The sequence below is a fragment of the Phoenix dactylifera genome, chromosome 5 (assembly GCF_051530095.1).
Source record: "Phoenix dactylifera cultivar Ajwa chromosome 5, Ajwa_hap1_PhDact_Kaust_v1.1, whole genome shotgun sequence".
In the NCBI taxonomy this organism is placed as follows: domain Eukaryota; kingdom Viridiplantae; phylum Streptophyta; class Magnoliopsida; order Arecales; family Arecaceae; genus Phoenix; species Phoenix dactylifera.
Genome location: NC_143194.1, coordinates 1,932,861 through 1,957,990, shown reverse-complemented (window position 1 = coordinate 1,957,990; position 25,130 = coordinate 1,932,861). Strand labels below are relative to the sequence as shown.

General features: G+C 41.9%; 2 protein-coding genes across 2 annotated transcripts; both read right to left on the bottom strand.

The window, feature by feature from the left end:
• Window positions 1–1,933: 1,933 nt before the first annotated feature.
• Window positions 1,934–4,627, bottom strand: LOC103712606 (putative pectinesterase/pectinesterase inhibitor 16). Its single transcript, XM_039129450.3, has 2 exons — window positions 3,502–4,627; window positions 1,934–2,809 (listed from the first exon to the last, which is right to left on the bottom strand). Exons 1-2 carry the CDS (start codon window positions 4,523–4,525, stop codon window positions 2,130–2,132), a joined length of 1,704 nt encoding a protein of 567 aa, XP_038985378.2. The 5' UTR covers window positions 4,526–4,627; the 3' UTR covers window positions 1,934–2,129.
• A 13,287-nt stretch (window positions 4,628–17,914) lies between these two features.
• Window positions 17,915–21,746, bottom strand: LOC103712573 (pectinesterase 3). Its single transcript, XM_008799128.5, has 2 exons — window positions 20,264–21,746; window positions 17,915–18,829 (listed from the first exon to the last, which is right to left on the bottom strand). The coding sequence occupies exons 1-2, from the start codon at window positions 21,348–21,350 to the stop codon at window positions 18,144–18,146; spliced, it is 1,773 nt and encodes a 590-aa protein (XP_008797350.3). The 5' UTR covers window positions 21,351–21,746; the 3' UTR covers window positions 17,915–18,143.
• Between the last annotated feature and the right edge of the window lie 3,384 nt (window positions 21,747–25,130).

Below are 25,130 nucleotides of genomic sequence, written 5' to 3'. Positions count from 1 at the left end.
CCTGGGTATGTTTTGATCAGCTTCCATTCTGCTAATATTTGTGTACGTAATTCTATATCAGTTTTTTCATAATGTTACTTGTTATCTCTTGAAGGTTCCGTTTTGTTGAGGATTATGGGCAACTTGGTTGTTTCAAAAGCAATGCGGAGGCAGTTTATATCAGAGAGAAAAACTAGACAAGCATATTCTTTAACTGTGCAAAGAGACTAGATGGAGAGATAGTAAAGCAAATAAAAGCAAAGAATACATTGTTTTACATTGTTCAGCCCATTGTTTACATCTATGAGAGGAGATGACTAATTAGAAAGCTTCACCAATAATGGAGAAAATACAAAGAGGAGAAGAGAAAAATTCTAATGCAAAAGCCTTCAAATCTCACGAGCACTCAAAAACCCTAAAATATAAACGGTGTAATCCCCAGAACCCTAGGATCAATAGGTGAATTCTATCTTTGCATGGACATCTTAAAAACCTGAAAACTCGAGTAGAGAGGCCCTTTTAGCAATCTTTCCTCTAAATAAAAAGCACCATAACATCTACGGACCATCAGATCGTTTGGTTCCTTCTCTTTTGCTTGTTGATATGTAAGGTTATCACAAGCATGACTACCTAGAAGCTATACCGGCATATACTCTTATCTTTTCTTGCATATATTTGCTGGCCATACCTGGTTATGCCAGTTGCGTATGTATTTTCTACGTATGCATGGATAAATCATGGCAGCTTTAGAGATCAAGAATCAGAATATGAGGACTCTAATCAGGGTATGATATTACTGCTATGTAGAATTGATTAATAGCCTTCCAGGAAAAGGACGTGGTACCATCACTCTGATTGGAGAATTTGTTATTTCTTTTGAGTGAAAGTTGACATATTGTCTCAATGGTTTCTTTTACTCTTTCTTCCTGTTATGATGCAAGACAGCAGCTAGTCAGCTTCCTTGGCTATCTATGCTGAAATATCATTATCCATCCGACTTGTGAGTCGATATATCAAGTAACAAACGGGAAAAGAACAAAGGCATATATATCCCGATCTATTTTGCCCTCAGAAACGATTTCTGCGATGCTTTCTTCATTGACGGAATATGGCCTTCTCTATCAAAATTCATTTTCACTGGAAGCTGTACTTAGAATTGCATGGAAAACTCGAGTTTACATTTCATTTCTGGATCGAACCTCGCTAGTAATAGATGTCTTGATTTAAAACCATGCAAGACTTTCCTATAGGTCTATCATAAGTTCAAACCTCTCCTAGGCTGGCATGCATGCAAATTAGTTTTAGCAGATCAAGCTTCATTAGCCATCAAGGAATTTTTGAAATCACTCCTTTGTCTCATTTTCCAGTTGATTTAGTGATTATTGATGATACTACTTATCGTTTTATTGACAGGTGCGTACGTATAATGGTACAACCTCTGAGAAGAAGATAAATAAGTACTGACCTCCTAAAGAAATCGATCAAGCTTTGTCATACAAAATAGAGAGGCGAAAACCTCCTTAATTTAAAAATGTTCAAATATTATCTTTTCTCCTGATGAACAAATTATCTCATTTCTGCAAGAAAAGATGATAGCCAGCTGCTGGAAATTGACTTGGTCGTGGTCCCCAAATCTCCAAAGATTCCATATGATAGCTTTCTTTTATGCATTTATCCTTCTTGTGGATAGCTAAAGCAACAAGCAACGTGGTCCTCTCATGTCTGTATCATATGGTCAATTAAAAATTGCATAAAGCATGCCTTTAGTTTGAGGGACTTATCAATTCACTTGAATTACTCTTGCCCCACCTCATTCAAAGGATTTTTTTTTTTTTGTGTGGTAAAAACGGCATTCATATAGCTCTTATGTGAGTAAAGCCTGCCAAGTCAAAGGATTCAGCAAAATACGTCAAACTACGTACGCATCATGAACTCCTTCATTCAAAAGGAAATGTTTGTCAGCTTAAAAACAGAACCAACATTTATTGCTATAGCGACATGATTCAATCTACACTTACAGATAAAACCAAACAAGCCTTAATTTGTCTGAATTACCATAATATATCTTAGGGCCCATCCCCAAACCTGATGCAAAACAGTGATAACTGATGCACATATCATGCCTGCAGAAAGTATGGTACGTATATGTTTTACAGTCCGGCAGTGTAGCTGACGCCGGTCCCGGGCAACCATGAGTCACCAAAGATGAATCCAGCAACAGTAAATTTGGATGCTTCAGCGGCGGAGAGCGACGAGTGAACGCCGGGCCAACGGACCCGGCCGGACGTCGAGGCCCCTGGGCCGGTGTTGGCATACTCACCATAGTACAGAGTGGACAGTGCAAAGCTACCTGACCATGGCTCCCACCCAGCAGAGTTGATGGAGCCATCCATGTAAGTCTCCATCACCACCGTCCTCGAGTACTTGTGCCATGGCCTGCCGAGGTACGTCGGAGTGCCGCCCAAGTCGGAAGCACCGACGATCCTGCATCTGTGGATCGATATGCCGGTGTTTTGATTCGGGTCGAGCCGGCCTTGCGCCGTGATCGAGTTCCTTTGTCCCCCGCCGGGCTTTCGGGGTTGGATGAAGCAATTCTGGAAGACGACGGCCGAGTTGCCGAAGATGAAGTCGACGGTGCCGTAGATGTCATCTTCCGAATAGAATTGCCGGTTAGAGTGGGTGTAGAGGGTGTCCTGGTATCCCTGGATGGAGCATTGGTAGATCACCGACTTGTCGGCGCCAACTCTCAGTGCCACGCCCTGGTTCTTGGATGGGCCGGAGTTGTTGATGATGGTTAGGCCCTTGGCAATGAAGCCCGCACCCATGGCAGCTGCAAATATCTCCAAGTTAATTACAAGCAGGAAAGAATTCTTCTCGTACGTTAGTGCTTGGCTGCGAGTCAAGATCGCATCCAAGTTTGAGTTGGGTTGGGGCCATTGCCTAAAGTTTTCAAGCTATATCTCTCAGTTCAAATATTAAAGTAACAGTGGTGGAGCTATTCGTTGAGACGTCAAATGCAGCTGGAAAGTGTGTGTTTCTATCTTTAAACTCTTTCGTTTTCGCCACCACCTTTGACTTTCTTTGTGGCATTTTGAAACTGGGTCATGATGTCGGCTGGAAGTGATTCCTTCTCTCTTTTTTTTTTTTTTTTTTTTTTTGGTAAATATGCCTTTTTTTTCACCATTTATTATTTGTCATGAGTTTATTCGTTTGGAGCCTACTCACGAATCACGATACGGCCCCAAAGTTAGGTGTTTTAAAATTGGCATATTTGGGGTAATTAACATTAATTGAGATGATTGCTGAAAAACATAAATTGTGACAGGCCCGCCAAGTGAGACAGGTGAATGGTGGCCGCAGAGTTCTACCTAAACTAGTCGATAAACAAACATTGTCCAAAGCACAATAGGCCCATAGTACCACTTATTTGAGCTGATCTTGCTAATAGCTATTTTGGACCTGTCACGTAAGAATTATTATTTCGAGGGTAAACCAGGAATAAAAGAGCGAGCTTATACTCACCGACAGTCGCTGTGCCGTAGGTCGTATACCCGTTGGCCGCATTCCTGCTGCCCACAATGACCGATTTGCCCTTCCCGTCTCCCATCAACATAACGTTCTTCTGCTTGGTTGGGATCTTAATGTACTCGTTATAGGTCCCGGCTTTCACATAAATCACGCTCCTTCCACCGCCGCCGCCGCCGCCGCTGGCGGCAGCCGGCGACACGAAGGCGATGGCCTCTTTGATCGTCTTGTGGGTCCCGCTGCCATCCTTGGCCACCACCGCGTCGGCTCGAATGTCCTCCGGGGAAGCCTGCAGAAGCTTCCGGTCCCCGGCCGACAACCACGCCGGAAATCCATCGGACAACAACTTCCGGCCACCGGAACCCTTTCCCCCATCGAGCTTCTTGTGAAGTGCGAGCGAGTTACCAATGAATTGCGTCAAGCTCTCCACTTGGGCGCTCATGGCATCCCTCCCGTCGGAGGCATCGACGGTGTCGAGGCTATCCCTGCACGTCGCTTGGTTCGTGAGGGCTGCGCTGAGCCACGTCTTGACGTCATGAGGGCTCGAACTTGTCTTCGGGTTGAGGACGTCGTTGAGTTGATCTACGCTGATGTCGAGGAGCTCGAGGCAGTCGTCCATGCCGGTAGGTCGGCCGGACCCAGTCTTCTGGTGCTTGAGAGTTAGGTTGTAGGCCATGGAGCGGACCGAGTGGGCCCGGGTCATGGCGGATTGGACGGAGATGTCGAAGAGCTCTTTTGCGGACTTTGTCGGTGCTCCGGCAACGGAGGCGAGGGCGGACTCGCATGCATTTGGGTAGAGGGTGGCTGCGCAGGCGGAGGCCACGGCGCTCGAGGTCTTGGTGGTGGCGGCGGCGGCGGCGGCGGCAGGCCTAGAGACTGTAGAGAAGGAATGGTGAGTGGAAGCTAGAACCTTGGGCTCAGCTCCTGCTTGCTTTATGATTGTTAGAATAAGCACCGTGGAGATGGTACAAGCCCACATGATGAACTTTTTCTTGGAGCTCACTCTCTCGTACATGCTCATGCTTCTGAAGGGGAGAGGGAGAGAGAGAGAGAGGGTGCTTGATGAGTGTTGCGTAATGTTCCACAAACTTATTATATAGGAAAAAGTTTCATGGATGAGTGTTACTGGAGGAGCCAAGCTCACGGGGGTCCTGTGGAACGGATTAAAGTGTAGTACATATATCATATGAACCTAGGAGGAAAACGTCAAAGTAGAAGCCTCCTCTCCCTGTTTCTATAAGTCCGTCAATGGGTGCTCTTTAACAGATTGGCAATTAATTAAAGAGATCACAAAAGAAATGGAATTCCCTAGGTTGATGCTAGTCACTCTTTAACATTAAAGAGATCACACATCATTCTCAAACACTAATTTAATTAGTTAAGTGTTTTAGAATATCTTCATCAATTGCTTGTCTAATACAAAAACCATTATTATCAACTCTAAAGTTATGCTATAGTTACGAAGATAATACATGCAAAGTTTTGAGAAAAAAAGGGTATTCCTACGCCCCAAAAAAAGAACTAAAGAGAGAACAAAAAAGTAAAGCAAAAGAGCCGGTTTATTCTTGTTCTTGTCCTTTATCCCTTAAATTTGGTTTCCTAATAAATTAAGTAATGGAATGAACTAGAAATATAAGCTGAGATTTAACAATGTAATTGGAGGGGTCATGATTATATGTTTTAATGGGTCCTATCCATATAAACTTTCTATACCCATGCTTTTTGTGTTGTTATTTAATTGAGGTTATGATGATGTTAATAGCTCGTTATTATAAATAGCTAGAGTAAACATTTGAAAATCTAAGATATTCAACTTAAGAATGCAGACAGTGCAGGTATAATGTCAAATCATTATGGTCTATTTTAACGATGTGTATGTATGCATGCTTTGTTTTCATGAACCATGCTAAACTAGTCGAAACTTCTTTAGTATAAAGCACAGACAAATAAGGAAGAATCACACCATGTGGGATCGATCCATGCATGCTTGCACGAAACCACTAGAAATATTAATTAATTGCACATGGTTCTATCGCTCTCATGTTCACGTACCGACATGCATGAGAGAGAGAGACCATTCAGGCCAATCCCCAAAACAACCAAGATTGTTTGGGGTGCAGTGCTGCATTATAAAGTGTTGTACATCTTAAAGCTTAAACTAATAAAATAAAATAGATTTATTTATATATTTTATATTTTTTTACACACTCTTTCACATGTCGGCTGGATTTTCTTTTAATGGGCGAGCTCAACATGTAAAATTTTTTAATAATGGGATTAAAGAGTGCAGAGGCGCTGATACTATGCTAAAATCACCATTTATTCGAAAGGCTTAAGTTAATAAGATGAGGTAGATTTATTTATATTTTTTATATTTTTTTACATCATAGATAGCAATCAAATAATGTGCATTGTGTATAATATAGCGTGTGCTCGTAGAATGTATTATTTGATCGTCGTTCATTTTCTGATGGCAGATATCTGTGGTTCCATAGCACTCTGTGGTGCTGCTTGTGTACCGCAAAGGATCCATAGTCCCCCCCCAAAATGCAGATTGAGGTTATGACGTATAAATTATCGTATATATATACACAGACTTATACGTAAGCCAACAGTATATTCTTTGTATCATTTTAGAAACCTATTTATACTCTTCTATCAAAAAAGAAACCTTTATAAACGTCAAGAGTTCTCTTGCTTAATTGAAATAAGGGATTTGTTTTTTGGGTGTGTTGGGGGTGACGATTAAGAGATGATTGGAGCATATTCCTCTACAAGATCATATGTTTATTATTTTATTAGGGATTTGATGTCATAAATTAATTTTGTAGCTTCTAAAGTCACATAATTTTCTGGTGCCATCTTACTTAGGACACCCTTCAAGAAATAATTCCACACTTAGCCATCTATATCATATTTAATTTTCTTGTCATCATTTACAAGCAAGATTTGGCATAGCTCTTGAATGGGTTTTTTTAAACTAAAAATACATAGACAATCTATTCCTCTCATTTGCAGGATGCTTAACCTCGTTGCTCCCGGATTGGCTTGGTGCAGAAGATGGCATATTAGTCCATGCTTCACCATGAAAAAAGTTGTTTTGAGATGGTATATTGGTAGCATTGGTTGAGATGTAACCTTTCTAAGTTGCTATGCAATCTTACCCTGCAAATCTTGACCAAAAGGAGGTGAGGCGAGGTTTATGTCTGCCACACCTCAATGTTGTTTGCATCTAGCTTCAGAACTTGTGCTAGAAGGCTGATGGATCATGCATGATAGATCAAGCATGAATCCCAAAATGTGACCTAGGAGAATCTCGAGATCGATGTGAGCCACTTTGGCCATTACGAACTGGGCTGGACAGGGTCTAGGAGCAAGATCTACTACATTGAAAAGCCGAGTTGCAGTCCAAACTTTCAGGCACCATAATTTAGTCATATGACGTCCGATTGAGATGATTTTTTTAAAAAAAAAAAAACGGTCAGCTTTTCGAGATCTATGATATGACACCTAGAGCTGATCACGGGCCTTCTGGCCCGCCCAGCCCGGCCCGAAATTTTTCGGGCTTGGGCATTAAAAAAAGGCCCATGGGTCGGGCCTGGGCAAGAAAAATGGCCCGACCAAAAAAAATCGGGCCGGGCCTGGTCGGGCCATTCTGGCCCATTTTCAGATTCCAAGCAAAGAAAAAATCGGGCCTGTCGGGTCGGGCCTATCGGGTCGGGCCGGGCGAGACGGGCGTAGAACCAGATTTATAAAATCGAGTCGGGCCTGGACAAAATTTTAAGCCCCACAGTCGGGCCGGGTCGGGCCTGGGCATAGCCATCGGGCCTAATTTCTGCTGTAGAGCCCGGCCCGAGCCCGGCCCGAGCCCGGCCCGGCCCGGGTTTTGATCAGCTCTAATGACACCGTACCTAGGGCTGTCAACGAGCCGAGCCGAGCCCGAGCCACCGCAGGCTCGGCTCGGTTCGTTCCATAAAACTCTAAGCTCGGGCTCGGGCTCGGGCTCGATACCGAGCCCGGGACTAGGCTCGGGCTCGGGCTCGCTTGGCACAGCCCGGCTCGGGCTCGGGCTCGTAAGGCTCGTTTGCCCGAGCCCGAGCCCGCCCCGGCGGCCAGCGCCCCATCCGGCCATCCCCATCGTTCGCCCCAGCGGCCAGCGCCCCATCCGAGCCCGCCCCGGCAGCCAGCGCCCCATCCGGCCAGAACGAAGGAAATAAATAAATAAAGAAAGAAAAGAAGAAGAAGAGAAGAAAGAAGGGGGCGGCCGCGAGCACCGCCGGCACGGGCGTCGGCCGCGGGTCGGCCGCAGGCGCCGGGGGCTCGGCCGCGGGGGAGGGAGTGAAACTTTCGCTGTGAAAGCAGGGGGGTAGGGGGGACCTCGATGCGGGAACGGCCGGATGCGGCGGCGGCGCTTCATGCTTGTTGCCTCCCTCGCCGGGGGCGGAGAAGGGAGAGGAGGAGGCGGCGTAGCTTCTCGGAGAGCTGGGATCGGGTGTACGACGTCGTCATCGTCCTCGTCGTCGTAGCCGTTGTCAGAGGAGAGGGGGCATTGGCTTCGAGCTTGGGGGCGAGCCGGCGAGGAGAACGGAGAAGAAACCGAGAACGGCGAGAAAGGAGGGCGAGAGGCGGAGGGGTCGGGGGCTCGGGGAGGGGGGGTTTGTTGCTGTGGTGCAGTCGGTGGAGCCGCGAAGTCGGGGAGGTGAGGTGGTCGGGGGCTCGAGTGAACTGTGGCGAAAGGAAGACTGAAGAGGGGCGGAGAGACGGCGGTGGTGAAAGGAGGAGGCAGAGGGCTCAGGGGCTTCAGTCTTCAAGCCTTCGAACCATCGAGAGAACTCAGAGAAATGAGAATGGAGAAGGAGCTGCGTCGAGAGAATGGAGAAGGAGCTAGGGGCTAGGGCAGAGTTGCACCGCAGCAAGTCAGGGAAGGGGATCGGGATTTGGGGGAGGGCTTGGAGTGGGAGTTTGGGACTTGGGAGACTAGGGCAACTCATGCTTACCAAATACCGAATCAGTAATTGGTAATTCCGTTTGGGCTGGGCCGCTAGCTGGCTGGGGCTTGGGAGACTTCAGACTAGAGCTCGTTTGGGCTCGTGAGCTGCTCGGGCTCGAGCTCGGGCTCGGGCTCGGATGTAAACGGGCCTCATGTTAGGCTCGGGCTCGGGCTCGTTTGACTAACGAGCCGAGCCCGAGCCGAGCTTTTACCGAGCCAAGCCCGAGCCGAGCCCGAGCAGCTCGGCTCATTAACAGGCCTAACCGTACCTTTTAGGGGTAGTCTCCTAGAGAACGAGCCCAAAATTCCATCTTTTGGGGTCTGAAATGGACCGGTCAAACCAAAGATTTTTTTTTTTCGGGTAAGACTTTGATCGGGTGTAGCTTTCTATTTAAAAAGAATCAGATAGAATGATAGAAGTCAGAGTTGGTGCAGAAGATGAGATTTACCTCCTCAAGAATTTTAGTTTTTTCTAGAAAATTTTTACTAGTGATATGTATTTTAGAAAAGAAAGTTCTACTAGAATTAGAAAGGGGCTGGTTAAGACGTCGACTTCTTATTTGCACCCGTTAGGAGGCAAATAAGCCCGTCCTCTTATCTACCTAGCCTCATCTACATGTCATTCAAAAAGGGTGATTTATCGGAGGTAGTGAAGTGATCATTATAGCACTCAAGGTTAATCCGTCTAGATCAGAAAGAGATATAAATAGAGGCTATATACCTTAATTTTTTAATCATTAATGAAAGAAAAGGAGACTTAAGTCTTATTTTCGTAATTCTTCTATTTTCTTCTATTTTTTTTTATTGAGAGATTCGAATTGAACGGGTTGAAGAAAATTTTTTTTCTCTCCAATTGGATCAAAAAGACCAAAATTGCTATTAGAATGTAAAGCCTAAGCAACGTTCGAGGGGGATTTAAATTCCTGGCTTCTAGTTTTATTATGACTTAATGATCGAAGGTTCGATATCTCTACAGAGACATCTGATCAAAAAAAAAGAACAGAACAGATTGGAACTTTGTTACAATGACATGCAAACTACCAGCTCCATCTCATGTCCCACCTCAACCCTGACACCTCATGTACTTATCTCCAAGGGCCTTACCTATCTCTGTGGTGATCCGAAAGTGCAAGCAAAAGAGTGTGTAGAGTCTCACATACTCAAACTGGTTCCACCCAAAAAGAAAACTCCAGTAGGTGGGAGGGATCCATGTGGAATCCAGCCAAGTTGGGAGAAGGACACGAAGTAGTGCATGAATGATACGGATGGATGTACCATCAATTCGTTGATGATTACATAAAAAAAAAAACAATTCACTGATGATTTCTCGAGTATAAGAATGGCAGAAAGTAAATTATCATGCGCCGAGAAGGGTGGTCCCAAACTGTAGATTTCATGCCTAGAGTAGTCTTCTGATGGTTCCATTATGAGGTCCAATACAGAAGGTCTAATCTTTAATATTTCAATTCTAATTACCATAGAGTTTATTCGGTTTAGCTTCTCTTATTGGTTTTTAATACTAAGCTTATCCTTAACTAATACAGTTGGAATTTAGATAGCCTATGTTCTAAAACCAAATTAAGAGCATTGATGAGCTGGTCCCGGGTCTCCTGAACAATGTAATTTGGACACTTTTCCTCTCCAAAGTCAAGTTCGGTGGTCACCCATAAAACTTCCAGCGAAGGGACACTTTGTAAATGGGTGGGATACGGTTTCGGAAATTACTCAAAATAAAGGATATCTGGAGTCTACCGCATAGTCTTTTCTTGAAAGAACCTCGCTAATTAACGTGCAAACTGCGCGCTCTCCAAAGTTATAAACCAGAGAAAAATCATCATTTTCGCTGGAATTATAGCTCTCTAAATTACTTCGAAGAAAGAAAAGAGATCATCGCCATTGTTAACGAATTTATAAAGAGATTGCACTAAGAAATTATCATTTTTGGTGAGCTTCCAAAAAGGTTTCATTCACTTTGTGCGAGTGGGCTATGAAGTTTGATGTTCTATTTCCCAGTAAGCTGCAGCAATGGAGTCTGTTTTGAGAGCTCTAAGGTGTAGTCCTAGAGGTGTGCACGGGTTGGATCAGATTAATTTGGAGCTAAACTCGAAATCAAAGCGACCGAGATTTTCAAGCCAACTTAGCTAACAAAGAGTCATTCAGATCCCGTAGATTTTTTTTAAAAAAAACTTCTAATCCACCTTCGCGTTTTGCTTTGCAGACATTACCCAAACTCACTAGGAAGTTGAAACGGCCGCTTGTTTTATTTCTGATCCTCTCCGTAGAAAAACACGTCTCCCATTGTGGAAGCTCGAACACTGATAGACATTCATTAGCTGGCTAAGAATATTTAAACAGCATTCAGTTCTCTCTAAAAGCAGAAACCAGTCTTCCTTGCTCCGGTTCTTATTACTCAAGCCTCGAGGTAGGTCAAGGGAAAACTACCCACTTGACAATTTAAAAGTTTAAACTAAGAATCTTATGCTACTTGATCTCGAGTCCTGAAGCACTTCTGAATCCAATCAACATAGCTTTGATGGCCAGCAACTTCATTGGATGTGATGGCAGGAGGTGAATAGCAGTGTATCATCTGCAAACTACAAGCTCCTTACTTCTCCATCCACATTACCTACCTCAAACCCACTGATCAATCCACTACGCAGATCTTTAAATGGCTTTTTTTTCAAAAAGGTTCAAATTTTAAAAACTCATTCTTAATAATCCTACTTTAGATATTTAAATGCAAATACACTTGCATTTATTGATGTCCAGTAGTTCCAGATTTAGTGTGGCTAAGAATATACCTTTCCTTTCGCAAGGGCCATTTGACAGTCTTCAACCAAGAGTGTGCTGGAATTTAGCTAATCTTGAAGCAAACTCTTTAGTTATAATCTTGCACAACTTGCCCAACAAACAAATGTGGGTCTAAAATATTTGGCCCAAATAGACCATCATCCTTTAAATTTGCAATAAGTGCAAGTTAGGCATGGTTTAGCCTTTCCAATTCAATGGGTGCCACTGTAGAATTAATTGCTCAAGAAGTGCCGGCAGGTCCATGGTTAAATGATCCCAGTTTATCTGATAGGATCCTAGCAAGAAGCCATCAGGCTGAGGGTACTTGGAGCTACTGAATGCAAACACTGCCTCTTTTATCTCATCTGGAATAAAAGGCTCTGATTATAGAGATAAATCAATGTCCACACCATTACATAGTGCATGCCAACCAAAAACTAGAATGGTTACCCTACACCTAATGCTTATCTAGCCAACATGTCATGTCCTAGAATTGGACACCAAATTACATCAACGAACCAAATTACAAGAGAACATTCTTCGTTGCCATGAAAGATCAGGCGTGCAATTGGTGGGACTTTCCCACGCCACTTGCACATGGAATGCTGGGGGCTTAAATAGCTTGGAAGATCTGAGGCCATGAAATGCTCAAGGTTAGGTTGGTGGTCTATTTTAGATAGGCAAAAACTAAGTATGCATGTAAATAAGAATCACTATCAAATAACTTATTTTTTCTAGTGCTTTTTAAAGCCTATAAGCGTCGGTAATTTTGGCGCCGATGCTTTCTAAAGCGTTGCAAAAGCGTCAGCTAGGTGAAAGTGGAATTTTTTTTTACTGACGCTTTTGAAAAGCGTCGGCAATAACGGAAGCTTTACCGATGCTTTAAAGCGCCGACAATACTTATTATAAAGCGTTATTAGAGTTATTTTTTAAAAAATTATTTAAAAAATCTAATTAATTTTTTTGGGGGCAAAAAAAAAGTCTGGATCACTAGTTCTTTTACCAATGTCCGATGTTTCTTTATAAATTACAATTTATATGATGTTTTTTTGACAAATTACAGTTTATATGATGTTTTTTTAAAAATTACAATTTGAGAGATCGATCAATGGTTCTTTCGAATCCTGTTTTCATTTCTTTTCTTCTTCTATTCCATCCATTGCGGTCACAACTATAATAAAAAAAACAAAAGAAATTTAATTACAAAAGGCAGCAGCTGACTCCGCCTGATGCCTCCACCCCGGTGCCCTCCGCCTCGAACTGCAACGGCATCCTCTAGCGCGGGCAGCGGCTCCGCCGACCTCGACGCCTGGGAGCTGCTCATCGGCTTCCGCCACTGAGAGATCCTCGTCTCCACCTTGCCCGACATCTTCACCGATGGCTCCCCCTTCCTCTACTCCACCCTCAACGACTCCACCACCTCCTTCTCTGGCTTCTCCAACCCCAACCTCAAGTACCCCATTGAGGTCGCTGGCGACCTCTCACATAACATCATCCATATCTCCATTGCACTTTCTTTGGCTCCCCTCCACCTCTCTTTCTCTCTCTCTCTGACCGCGGCTAAGGTTTCCATCGCTTGGCTAGGAGATTGGCATTTTATAGGGCAGGTTTAGACCATGGGATTTCGATGATGCTTTTAAGCGTTGTCTAGCCTAAGTGGGGGGAGTGGGTTGGCGTCCGACGGCGCTTTTAATTAAGCATCGTCTGGCCCAAGTGGCATCCGACGACGTTTATAAGCATCGTCTTAGTTTAGTGTTTAAGGAGTTTAAGGAAAAAGTTGGTGTTAAGTGGGGGGGTCTAGTGAGTAGGATTCTGGCGACGCTTTTAAGCGTCATCTGTTCTTTTTCCTCTTTGGCCTCTGACGACGCTTAGAAGCGTCGTCTTACAATTTGTTTTCAACGATGCTAACTAGCGTCGTCTTACTTTCATCCCTAACGATGCTACTAAAAAGCATCGGCAAAATTTGGTGCACTCAACAAATTGCTAATGCTTTTTTATTGCATCGGCACATAAAAGTCGAGAAATCCTATTTTTGTTGTAGTGGATGGTCCAGTTGCCATAGTACAAGGCAATACTTATCGCCAGTTATCAAGGAATTCTTGAGTTCTTTTCATCAGCTTCTGTGTGAGAAAGCTGTAAGAAACCTATCAAAAATTCTCCCTTCAACATTAGTGGTGCCTCTGAATTCTTCAATAGTTCAAGAAAAGATTGAGCTATGGAGGCCTGCCTAACCCGGTTGATCCACCACAATTGCAAATATGATGATGATGATAAAGTGAAAAGTGAAAGCAAAACGAAGAGGAAAAGGAAATAGAAAATAGAATTCTGTTCATTAATTATATAGTCTTGATTCATCTAATAATTGGTGCTACTTTTTCCTACTGCAAGTTTTTATGTCTTTTTCATTTTTCTGGGGTTTCCTCTGCATTAGCTTAATAATTAAATTTACGAACTGTTTTAAACTTGCTTATTTATTTCTGATCACCCGAAAGGCTAGCAGTATTGATGGCTTTCACATTTTTGCCGACCATTATCTAGGCCCTCAAATCGAAGTTGTTCTTATGAGGAACTCAAATTAGGGTTGTTGTTGTCTACTTTTTTTGCGAGGCAATTGGAGTAGGATTCCCTTGTCTTAGGTCCGAATGTCAGATACACTTGCTCAAACCTACAATGAACCTCTTTATGAAGAATTTGCAATTTTGCCAACCAGACTCGGTTATCAAGTCACTCACATGCTTACTAACTATGCAAAAAACCTTATTCAATATGACAATGAAGTTCTTTCTGAGAAATCCCGGACTTTACCAGCCAGACTCGTTATCAAGTCCCTCGCATTTTTACTAACTAAGCAAAAATCATCTGCATGGTAGACTAATTGATAAAAATGCATAAAAAGCATGCGTGATTGGTCATAATCAAGATAATCCCAATTGCCTAAGTTATGGTGCATTTCATACCTCACGGGTGAAAGTTCATGCCCAAGTATGCTACCTAGGACCACATTTATACATCTCTTAAGGATCTAAATGTCTAGATCAGCATGACAAGTAACCTCTTCCAGAGGTTGGAGAGTTGCATTCGATCACCATCATGATTAGGGATAAAATAGACACTTGAGGAGTAATTCATTTCTGAGAATTCTCATGTTGATCTTCATGAAATGATGTTCATAATTAAACCAACAGCTCTACTGATAATGCTGGTACTTAGGTACCCCAAAAAATGACATGCATATTACTAAGAGAATCTTTTTATAGTAACATGGTAGAGCTATCCAAGTACAAAGACCAAAAAATACATATGATCGACGAAGTAGAGCAAGCAATGGTTTGTCAGTATTCCTCACTGTGAAGTCCTTGTTGCTAAGTCCATTAATTGGACAATTCCTCACTGGCCTGTCTCTTGCTCGATCATGATTGCGACCGGAGTCGATTCAAAATCAACTTGCACTTCTATCTTGTGGGTTACCAATGCAGTGTAGGAATTATCCACACTATGCATATCTTTTTATTGCTTGATATCTGGAGCAATTTCAAAATGATCGTCTTTTTCATCTCGTTGATAGATAAATCGTCTCAAGAAATTAACCTTTACGTCTTGCAAAATTTTTACATATATCTCATCCACATGCTTTAGCTCTTCAACCTCATAGTTGAATAAATCACTACCAAAAACATTCCATGCTTTCTTAAGCTTTTCTATGCCATGAACATTCGTGCATGGAATTCAACCTTCGTGGTTTGAACCCATCTAATAATCTAGAGTTTAAAAAAGCTATTAGTTTGAAAGCTAACGGCTCATAAATAGGCATTCCTTTACTAGTCCAGATAGTAACTCTACTTGCTCATAAAAGCTATTATCGCCCTACCGGGAAATAGCCGTTGTTAAGATTATAGCCGTTGTCGAGACCGCAGAAAGCCTTATTCACTCCCCCGCCAATAAGAATTCCAATAGGCTAAAACTTGATCCTAAGGTCTAGATTAGTTAGTTCAAGGTGAATTCAGCTTCGGACAATTCAATGCTATATATCTAAAGCCTCTAAATCCCTCTGTTGTAGTAATGGACATTCATCTATTTGATCGTGAAAACTGTGTAAGGCCGAACCATTTGCTTAACTGGGCATAGTTCTTGGAGAGCCGAGATGGACCGGATCAGTTGTGAAAAGCCTCAATTATTGCCTATAAGAAATATCAGTGTCAACTTTTCTGACTGTTGGACCGTCCTTGTTTGCACCTGTAGGAGTGGAGCTACTTGCTACCTTCTTCTTTGGCACATCTCACCGAGGGGCCCAGTGGTTCACAATCAAAATTAAAATTAAAATCAAAATGGATTGGAAGAGAGATCGGACTGGCTATACTTCCCAGCCAAATATGCCCTAAGTTGCATCTAGTTAATACTCCCTGGCTTCCTTGTTTCTTCGGTATGGAGCTTATAGGCCTGGAGCATTTAAGCATTTATGATCAATGGTTTGGTGCTATACTTGTCAAATGCCTTGGGGAAGTCTTCAATCATAACTTTACACCTGACAAAAATTAAAAATAAAAATAGTAATCTCAAGGGACCGTTTGATTCGAGTTGGTCTCCACTGTCTCTCCCCCTTTCCAATCTCAAAAATAGAATTCCCAACCACTTTAGTTTTTTATAAGAAAAACCAAATGCAATAGTTATCTCTAGTAAGTATACCTTTCCTTTTTCCATTCTGGCCAAAATGAGAAGTGCACTTTCAAATTATATATATATATATATATATATATATATATATATATATATATATATTGAAGAATTTCAAACTCATCCTAGGTTTTCATTATTATGAATGAGAGAGAGAGAGAGTTCAACCCGAGCACACACTTTTTACCTTCTTGACCTTCATGGGTACTTTTTGATTGCATGCAGTGGCAATTGAGAGTACCAATTTATGATCCAATTCATCAATCTGACCTTCAAACGATTCACTTTAAGCAGATTAGGATTTGATATAAATAAGTTTGGATTATAAACGGATCAACCTATCTAAACTTATATAATATATAGATTGGGTATGAATCTAAATTTTTGATCTATTTAATAAACAAGATAGATTCTGGTAGAAATTTTGATCCGATTTGCATTTGATCAATCCGATTGCCACCCCTAAGGCAACAACGATATAGCTTCTGATAAATTCTGTTTTGTCATTATCTAGATCTGCTCGGCCATGGTAACCTTGCTTTAAGAACTTTAAGATCCATTGTTATGCCCTTCATGTCCTCATCATTGCTGGCACCGTCGATGTTGCAATGTTAGAAGGGAAGTCAGATTATATGGGAATGGTGGAGGAGGGTTTGGTGGGATAGGATGACAAGGAAAGAGTTGATACGGTAGAAAGGAAGGTATGCGGAATCACAGTCTTGTGCATTTTGTACATGCTGAGATTTAGTATAAATAATATCGATAGGAAGATGATAGCACCTAACTGTTTTTTTTTTTTTTTCCTGAAAATGGATAGTCTAATAGGAGTATTAATCAAGGGGTTGTTCAAACTATCAAACTTCCATAGAGATAGAAACAAGAAATGCCAATTTTTATTTGGGGAGGTTCGGTACACCTGTCATTTTATAATTCACAAAAGAAAATGTGATGAGCTAATGCGGCCCCTCCGGTTTAAAAACGAAGTGGAGAGAATCTAGATTATAAAACTGACAACTGAATTAATGAGTCCGCTACTTGCAACTCCAATGGTCACACATATAAATTAAAGTAAATAGAATAAATTATGTGTTTGTTTGTCCTGCTCCAGCCTTCTATATCTTCCTTTGAAATAAATAAATAGACTTTGTATAATTTTATTCTTAGTCTTAAATCTGAAGATAGAGAAAGTCAAAAAAAAAGGTGTGCTTCCCAAAATTCGAGATATATATCAAACTGTAAAAATAACAAAAATTTTAATCAAATTGGATGACCGCATCCATCCTCACTATGTGTATCCTGTATAAATCTTCATATGTAGTAAGAATATACTAACAATGGGATTTCATCATCATGCAAAAAAACTCATCCACCCACTTGATAACAATATACATTTGATGCTTTGCTCCATCTGAATTCTATCATATCTATCTATATAAAATCTTATGCTTTTAAGAGTTGTTACAAGGAACATCTGACTGATTTTTGAATTCAAGCTTACTTCAAGGGAAGTGCATCTCTGCCAAACAAAATTTACAATGCATAAAGTAATCTCAGCCATCAATCATATAAAAGATCAAGATCTCAATCAGATTTTTTTTTTCTTTTGTTTGGTACAAGCGCCTCATACGATGCACATGTGAGTGCAGCCAACAAAATCAGAAAAAAAGAAGCTGGTGAAAAAAGTAAGGAACATCCGCTTGGTTTTTCCAGAAAAACCCATCAAAATAATGTGCTGTAAAAGAGGTTACCTAGTCAGCCCCATTATTCGCCTCCCGATAAACATGGGTGATTATGGTAGGAACAGACATTAATGCAGATTATGTAAGCCTTTTCAACAAGAACAATGAGGAGTATGGCAAGAACATTGAGAAAAAGAATTTTTCTTTGAGGGGAAAATGATATTTCCAAAGGTGTTCAAAACAAATCCCAGAGCACCTCGAACTCACATAAGCCACTCTATGACAAATCTCCAATACAATTCCAACAAGATGTATGTATTACAATAAAAGGATACAACACTACATTTTTCACCCTCTCAATGAAACATGTAAAGGCATGCTAAGTTCTAATTGGAACATTTATATCTTGATCCGCTCTCTCTTTTCTTTTTTTTTCTGAGAAGCTACATTTATATCTATATCACTCTTGGATAAGAAGTTGCCATTACACCAACAATGCTGCCATTCAATCACTGACCCAAATTGGATTGGAATTCCACACCAGTCTCTGGTATCCAATCACTGCCCTTGAGAAAGGATTCCACCGTATACTTCTTTGCTTCATCTGCGCTGACTTCTGGCTTATAACCAGGCCATGAGACCCGGCCTGCAACACTAGATCCCGGCCCCGTGTTCAGGTACTCTGCATATGATATAGTATCCGGAGGCACCTGGCCAGGCACCCATGGAAGCCAGCCATCAGGATCAACCACTGCTCCGATCTCCGACTGCATGACGATCGCCGTGGAGTAGTCCTTCCATGGCCTGCCGAGGTACGTGGGCCTCGTCACTTTGTCATAGGGTGCAACTGTGCATCCTTGAATTGATATGCCGGTGTTCTCATTGGGATCCTTCTTGCCCTGGGCTGTTATGGTGTTCATCTGGTTGGGCAATGGCTCCCTGGGCATGATCTTGCAGCTCTGAAAGACGGCAGATGCGTCGCCAAAGATGAAATCGATGGTGCCTACGATGTCGCACTCGCGGTAGAACTGGCGGAGGGAATGAGCGTAGAGGGTGTCCTGGAATCCATCGAAGTAGCAGCGGTAGAAGACGGAGCGGTCGGAGCCGGCCCGGAGAGCAACAGCTTGGTGTTTCTCCGGACCGGCGGAGTTCCTGAAGCCCATATCCTTTGCCATGAACCTCCTTCCAGTCACAACTGAGACAAAAAGCCACGAACAGCTTGTTTTAGATGTCTAATGGGCGTATTTCCTTTGTATCTCTCTTTTTTGTGCACATGACTTCCACTTATATCATCCAAGAGTAATAATGTTAGAGATATCAAAGGAGAAGACAGAGTATTCAGAGTACAGAATATTTCAGAGTTGCTGCAGCAGAGTTCTCTAACAAAAATTGGGAGGAGTTCTTTCAAAAACAGAATTTTTTCTGTGACTGATGGACTACTCATATCTCCCATAGAGAACTGAACAGACTCAACACTTAAATGACACTTGTCTAAGAAACAGCTAGAGATGAGATACATACAGAGATATTTTTTTGATACATCAGAACATTCATTAGAGCAAAGAAGTGCATTACATTTCAATAAATAATTTATTCATTCATTAATTGTAGAAGTACTGTTTTTTGAGGACAACGGAAGTGTAATTGATCCAGTTGAATCTGACCAAATTTAGATGTATTAGTCAAGCATGAATCCAGACTCAAACTAGGATCGGACCTCATACTCATTGACCTAGATAGACCTAATTAAACCTAACAAAAATGTATCTGCGAAGCTAGATCTAGTCCTTTCACCTTAGACCCAACTTAGAATCGAGCTTGCATGTTATCTAAATTGCATACTTCTAGCCAACCGAAATCCACTTAAGCCCGTTCAGGGGCCTTCTTTTTCTTAATCTGGTAAACTCCGATGGGAGCTGGTGTATTAGTACTAGTACGATCGCACCCCTTAATCAACTAAGCTAAAAACTGATTAGTCAGTTCTCGAGCCTATTTGATTTGCTTCAGAGCAACAGAGGCTGCTGAGAATTGCAAGCACCTTCACCTCTTAATTCAAATCTCAAACCTAGATAAGCTTCAAAGAAAGGCATGGTTAAATCTCTCACCCAAGTCCGGCAGGAGTCCACCGACACCACCCGGCATAGGATTCCGTGATCTATGGCGAATAAACCGTATCTGGACCACCACGCCTTAATTAGCATGTTAGAAAATTTGGACAGCCACGTCATGTGGGACCAAAAACAGATGCTTTGGACCACGCGATTGTCTTCTGGCGTCACGAGCACATATATGTCGCTTTAGCTGTGGCCGGGCCACTCAAGCTTTGGCAACTTTTCCACAAGAAAAAGGAAACAGGGAGGAAACAAACAGACTCTCTATCACCTACAATCATCTCTACAACTTTGATATTATGTTTAAGCTAACTCATGAATCAACTGTGCACTAAGATTTATAAAATCTAAACATACATAACTCTGTACCAGACCTTTGACAAGTGAATTAAAAAGAAACAGCCATTGCCTAATCTTTGTCAAAGCAACGGAAGAAGGGTTGAGAACGATGAAAGCAGGAATCTCAAGTAGAACTGAGAACAGAAATTTTTTCATAGATTAGGGCATCAAGAACTCACCAAAGGTTGCTGTAGAAAAAGTGGGTGTCCCATCAATAAAATTCAAGCTCCCATCAACGATCGTCTTGTTCATGCCATCTCCAAACATCATAACATTCCATTTGCTCTTGTCCACCACCACATTCTCTTCGTACACACCTTCCTTGACATGAATGACAAATGGGTTTGCGTTCTTCTTAGGGACTAAATCTATGGCCTCGCTGATCGTCTTCACTTGCCCGGTTCCATCATGAGCCACCGTCACATTTGGTGTCCATTGTATTGAATCTTGCAAAAGAGCTCTCCTCTGTGCGGTGGTCACCCAAACAGGATAGCGATCAATGGCAGTGGTTGCTAGTAGCTTTCTATGAATTGGAAAATTTAACTTCTCGAGAATACCTAGGATTCCAGCCACAATCGCCAAACTGTTACTCGTGAACTGCATGGAGCTCACCATGGCTTTCTCCATCTTCACCTTGATGTCACCTGTCGTGCCCTCGAACCCATCCAAGCAAGTCTCTTGGTCGGTGACCGCCGCGCTGAGCCATGTCTTGAGGTCATCAATCTTCGCCGGAGTCAGTAGCTTCTCTTCTTCCCCCGCCTGCATTGATGAGAGCGAGTCATTGAACCGGTCCATGGCATCATCAAACAACTCCTTGCAGTCTTTCAGCGCCAACTCGAGCCTCTTATCATTTGATGGGATGGTGAAAGTGTCGGCCAAGGCAGAGATCTTCGAGAGCGCATCGGTCGCGACGGCGAGGGAGAACTTGAAGAGCTCCTCAGGATCATTGGTTAAGTTGGCACCCTTCGCTGAAGAGATACTGGAGTAGCAAGAGTCTGGGTATCTTGTCACACTGCATACAGCCTTTAATGAATCGGAGAAGGTTATCGATGAAGAAGGGTTGCCGTCGCCATGCTTGCCCACCATGACACCAACCGTGATGCCTACGATTGCAAGGAGGAGGACCACAGAAGCTGCGATGATGATGAGACGCCTTCTCGTGATCCGGAGGAACTCGCGGTCCTCGGCCTCGTTCACCTTGCCATAGCCTTTGAAGGATTTGATGGAGTCCATCGGCAAACCTTTGAAGGATTTGATGGTTTCCATTGTTTCTTCCCTGCCGGCGTTCAGGCTCTTACTTGATAGGGGGGTTTATGGTGGTAGGTGGGGTGGTCATTGATTGGTGCCTTACACTGTCATACCTAGCTTCCACTATTAAATGAAGACCGGTAGGACCAAGCTTGTATCATCCTCTTGATACCCTGAATGAACTTTAGAATGGCGAAAATGCTCTGGTTAATTACCTAAGCTCTTACGATGGCCAAAAGGATAGTTTTATAAGATGGCTCTGTGAAATTTGGGGAATGGGCAAATTAGCCTTGGAATTTATGGGCAATGGAGTAGAAGCCAGGAAAGAGGGCAGAGAGCCCAAGGTTTGGAAAACAGAGAGCGAGGACCGAGGAGGCAACCAACAGGAATATCATTGCTCCTGACAATCAAGTTAATTTCTAAACTGCCATACATCATTTTGACTGAACTCGCAGAGGATGGCATTCTCGTAAATGATAACCAATCAGAGGTCCTAAGATATGACTCGTCCTCACCGCCAGCCTAGCACGAGCTGGGATCCAAATGTCACGAAACACGGTCTGAGTTTGTGGAAACCGAGCATGCATTGTGACTCACACCCCACCATCATACATCACCACGGACCAAAACGATATAAATTGGTCCAGTTTCTAAAAATTTAAATTTATTCAAATCTAATTATAAGCATCAGATCGGCATATGGATGTGTATTGCAGTATTCTCTAATTTACGTAAGTTATAGGCCGAGTCTGCCCTGATGCCATTTGTAATAACTCGAGACTTTATCTAAAATAGCTAGCCGAAAAATATTATTTAATTTTTTAGTTCTACATAAGTATCAAAGATCTATTTAGCAAAATAATCTATATGAGACTAAACATATGCTCTCATGTGGTTCTCACATGCGTCTTACACTACTAGCTTTTATACGATCATTCCACACCAATCCAAATATCCAATCCCTTTTTATTCTTCTCTATCCGGTGATTCTACCAAGAGGGGCATATGCTATATTTTTACAGGGCAAACAAACTTTAGACAGAAGTTCCACCCCCTTCCGGTTAAATTCTTACCAAACAATGCAACCTTAAGCCAGCTAGGAGTTATATGCATCAAATAGCACCCAATTAGATAACTAGAGCTTGGTGGATACGTGGCTGGTTCTCAGAAACAAATTTTCGCATCAAATATAAGATTTCATATAAAAATCTTATATTTTTATAGTAGGATGGAGTTGGGGGTTTAATTTGTTTACTGGACTCCAAGTTATCTAATTCGGCGGAGAGAAGAATCTTCTTTAAGGCCAGCATCGGCACATGCAATTGTGTCCCATGTGAAAAGCCACCACCGCGTGGCCGGAGATTCCGCCATGAATTCAATCATGCTGGAGACCTGTCGAGCTTTCTCGAGATTCAAAGCATGGAAGCATGAATGGTTTGAGGACCACAAACCAAATGGATTTTGACGAGGAGTTGGATTCATAAGAAACAGCAGCGTACTCTAACTACGTGCTGTGGGTAGCATCCACAGATTTCAAGAAAGAGATCAGATCCATTAGTCTATCCAGCTCGCAATTTTAAGAGTCTCTCTAAGTTTCAATCTAAATTCAAGCTTCTAGATCTTTTGATCTATAAGAAGAATAAAAAGATATGGGTTGAGAGGAGATATAGACATAATTTTTTTCTTTTTTTTAACGGTTTTTAAAATATAATATAGGAATGTATCAAATTATAATAAATAGAAAGTTTCAACAGTCAAATTTCTATTATATATTAAGCAATTAACTTTGATCATGATCGAGCAAAAACTCCTATCATTAATACTGATATCCACATGACCATTGGAGAGCTTTGCACAAGCTAAAATTATATGCAAAATTTTTTGTCATCAATGTCAATATCATTAGTACTGGCTCTATATTATGCATAGGTACAATTTTTTCTTCTTTATCTAACTACTTTTGAAATACAATTGATAATGTAATGGATTATAGTAAATAGAAAACTTCAATAGATAGATACACCAAATAATAGATTATAATAAACAAAAGTCTCAATTTTAAATATATGTAATAGATAATGGATATATTGCTATGAAATGAACTTTAATAAAAGTCAGAACCTTAGCGAAGGTAAACTTGGCAAGCGCGATCCCGCTCTCGATCATGCAGGAGCACCGCGTGCGACACTGTACCGCCAGAAGCTTGGCGAAGATAAACTTGGCAGGCACAGTCCTGCGTTCGATCATGCACGAGCAGCATGCCACACTGTACTATCAGAAGCTTGACGAAGGTAAAGTTGGCAGGCGCACAAAGCCCTGGAGTGCGGGTCTCGTACAACTGGCAGCCACCCTGGAGTGCGGGTCCCGTATCACAAAGCCCGCACCACCCGGACTTAGCCACTTCTTGGGAAAGGCTTCTATAGGCCAATATGCTTGGTGTGGGCGCATTGGTTTCCTCAAAATAAAACTAATGGTGATATACAGCAATTTAAGCACAGATCATGATGCTTTGGCATGGGAATATTACTTGCCGCATAGGTGGATCGTTGACAGAGGCAGCAACTACCATGGGGATCAGCTGTTTTGGAGCAGGGATGGTCAATTGAGGGCATGGATGGAATCATGGAATACTGCTAGGGTACATGCCTCAGGTCACTCATAACCCCTAAAAACAAGAGTTTTTTAAACTTAAAATTAAATAGTTTTAGTTTATTATGTGATTGTCATGTGATGTATTTCTTTAATATCAGTTAACAAAGGGACTGCAGAGTAGATATCCCATGAATGTGAGGTTAATGTTCAATCATGTTATCATAATTAATATAAACTTAGGCCGAGGTGCCTAAATAGTTGTGACAAAATAATTGGGTGCCTGATTCGTAACATTCAACCATGGACGGTGCACCAAGGGGACCAATTTCAAGTTGGAGTGATAGAATGACTCTATCGACCTCAAGATCCAAGGTGGCCTGAAACTTCAGACCCCAAACCAAGTTTATTTAACCCTATTTTAATTGACTCATCATATTGTCATTCATTAATAGATTCCCAATAAATTGGTTTTGTGATGCTCAACTTCTCTCTAGCATTTACACCGATCCAAGCTTCATGTAACACCCACGAACCATGAAGAGCAGAAATTTCATAGCTGCCATTCATTAATCCATTCATCACATGGAACTTGGTTAGGTCTTTTACACATGACTAAGCTAGGTCTTTCACCAGAAAACCATTTCAACCATCTCGTGTATTATGAAATATTCTCAAATTCACTTTACTCTCATCATTTTATTCTCCCAAACTTTTGCCTTGCATCCAAAGACCTAGTATTCATGGAACATTTATGTCATGATGTGGAATCAAGTGAGGATAACCACTCCTAAATGGCATATGGCATGGTGGTTTTCTTTCACCGAGCCGAGAAGCTAGTAAGATCATGCAATCCACGTAATGACGCAATTAAGGGATCACATTTATTAAGACTTGATGCATGCACGTGCACTAAGAATAGCATTAGTGAATTCCTTCAGGAATCCTTGAAATGTGATAAATGATGCACAAACAGCTATCAATAGGGTCAGTTTGGAAAGTTTTATGGGGCGCAGCAATTTTGTTAACCAAGACATGAGTGACGTAATGAATCGCAAGGCTAGTATCTCTCATGATGAAAAATTAGGAAATTCCTAAAAAAATTATTAATATAGTTGCTAAAATTATATTATAGATTCTTTAAAATAATATCTTACAGATGATTCAATTACTTTCGTTTGATATAAGTTATTATATGGTTATTTGTAT

Coding starts and splice junctions, on each gene's coding strand:
- LOC103712606 (XM_039129450.3), bottom strand. CDS start 4,525: ATGAGCATGTACGAGAGAGTGAGCTCCAAGAAAAAGTTCATCATGTGG. Junction 2,810..3,501: donor CTACGGCACAGCGACTGTCG/GTGAGTATAAGC, acceptor AGATATTTGCAG/CTGCCATGGGTGCGGGCTTC.
- LOC103712573 (XM_008799128.5), bottom strand. CDS start 21,350: ATGGAAACCATCAAATCCTTCAAAGGTTTGCCGATGGACTCCATCAAA. Junction 18,830..20,263: donor TTTTTCTACAGCAACCTTTG/GTGAGTTCTTGA, acceptor TTTTTGTCTCAG/TTGTGACTGGAAGGAGGTTC.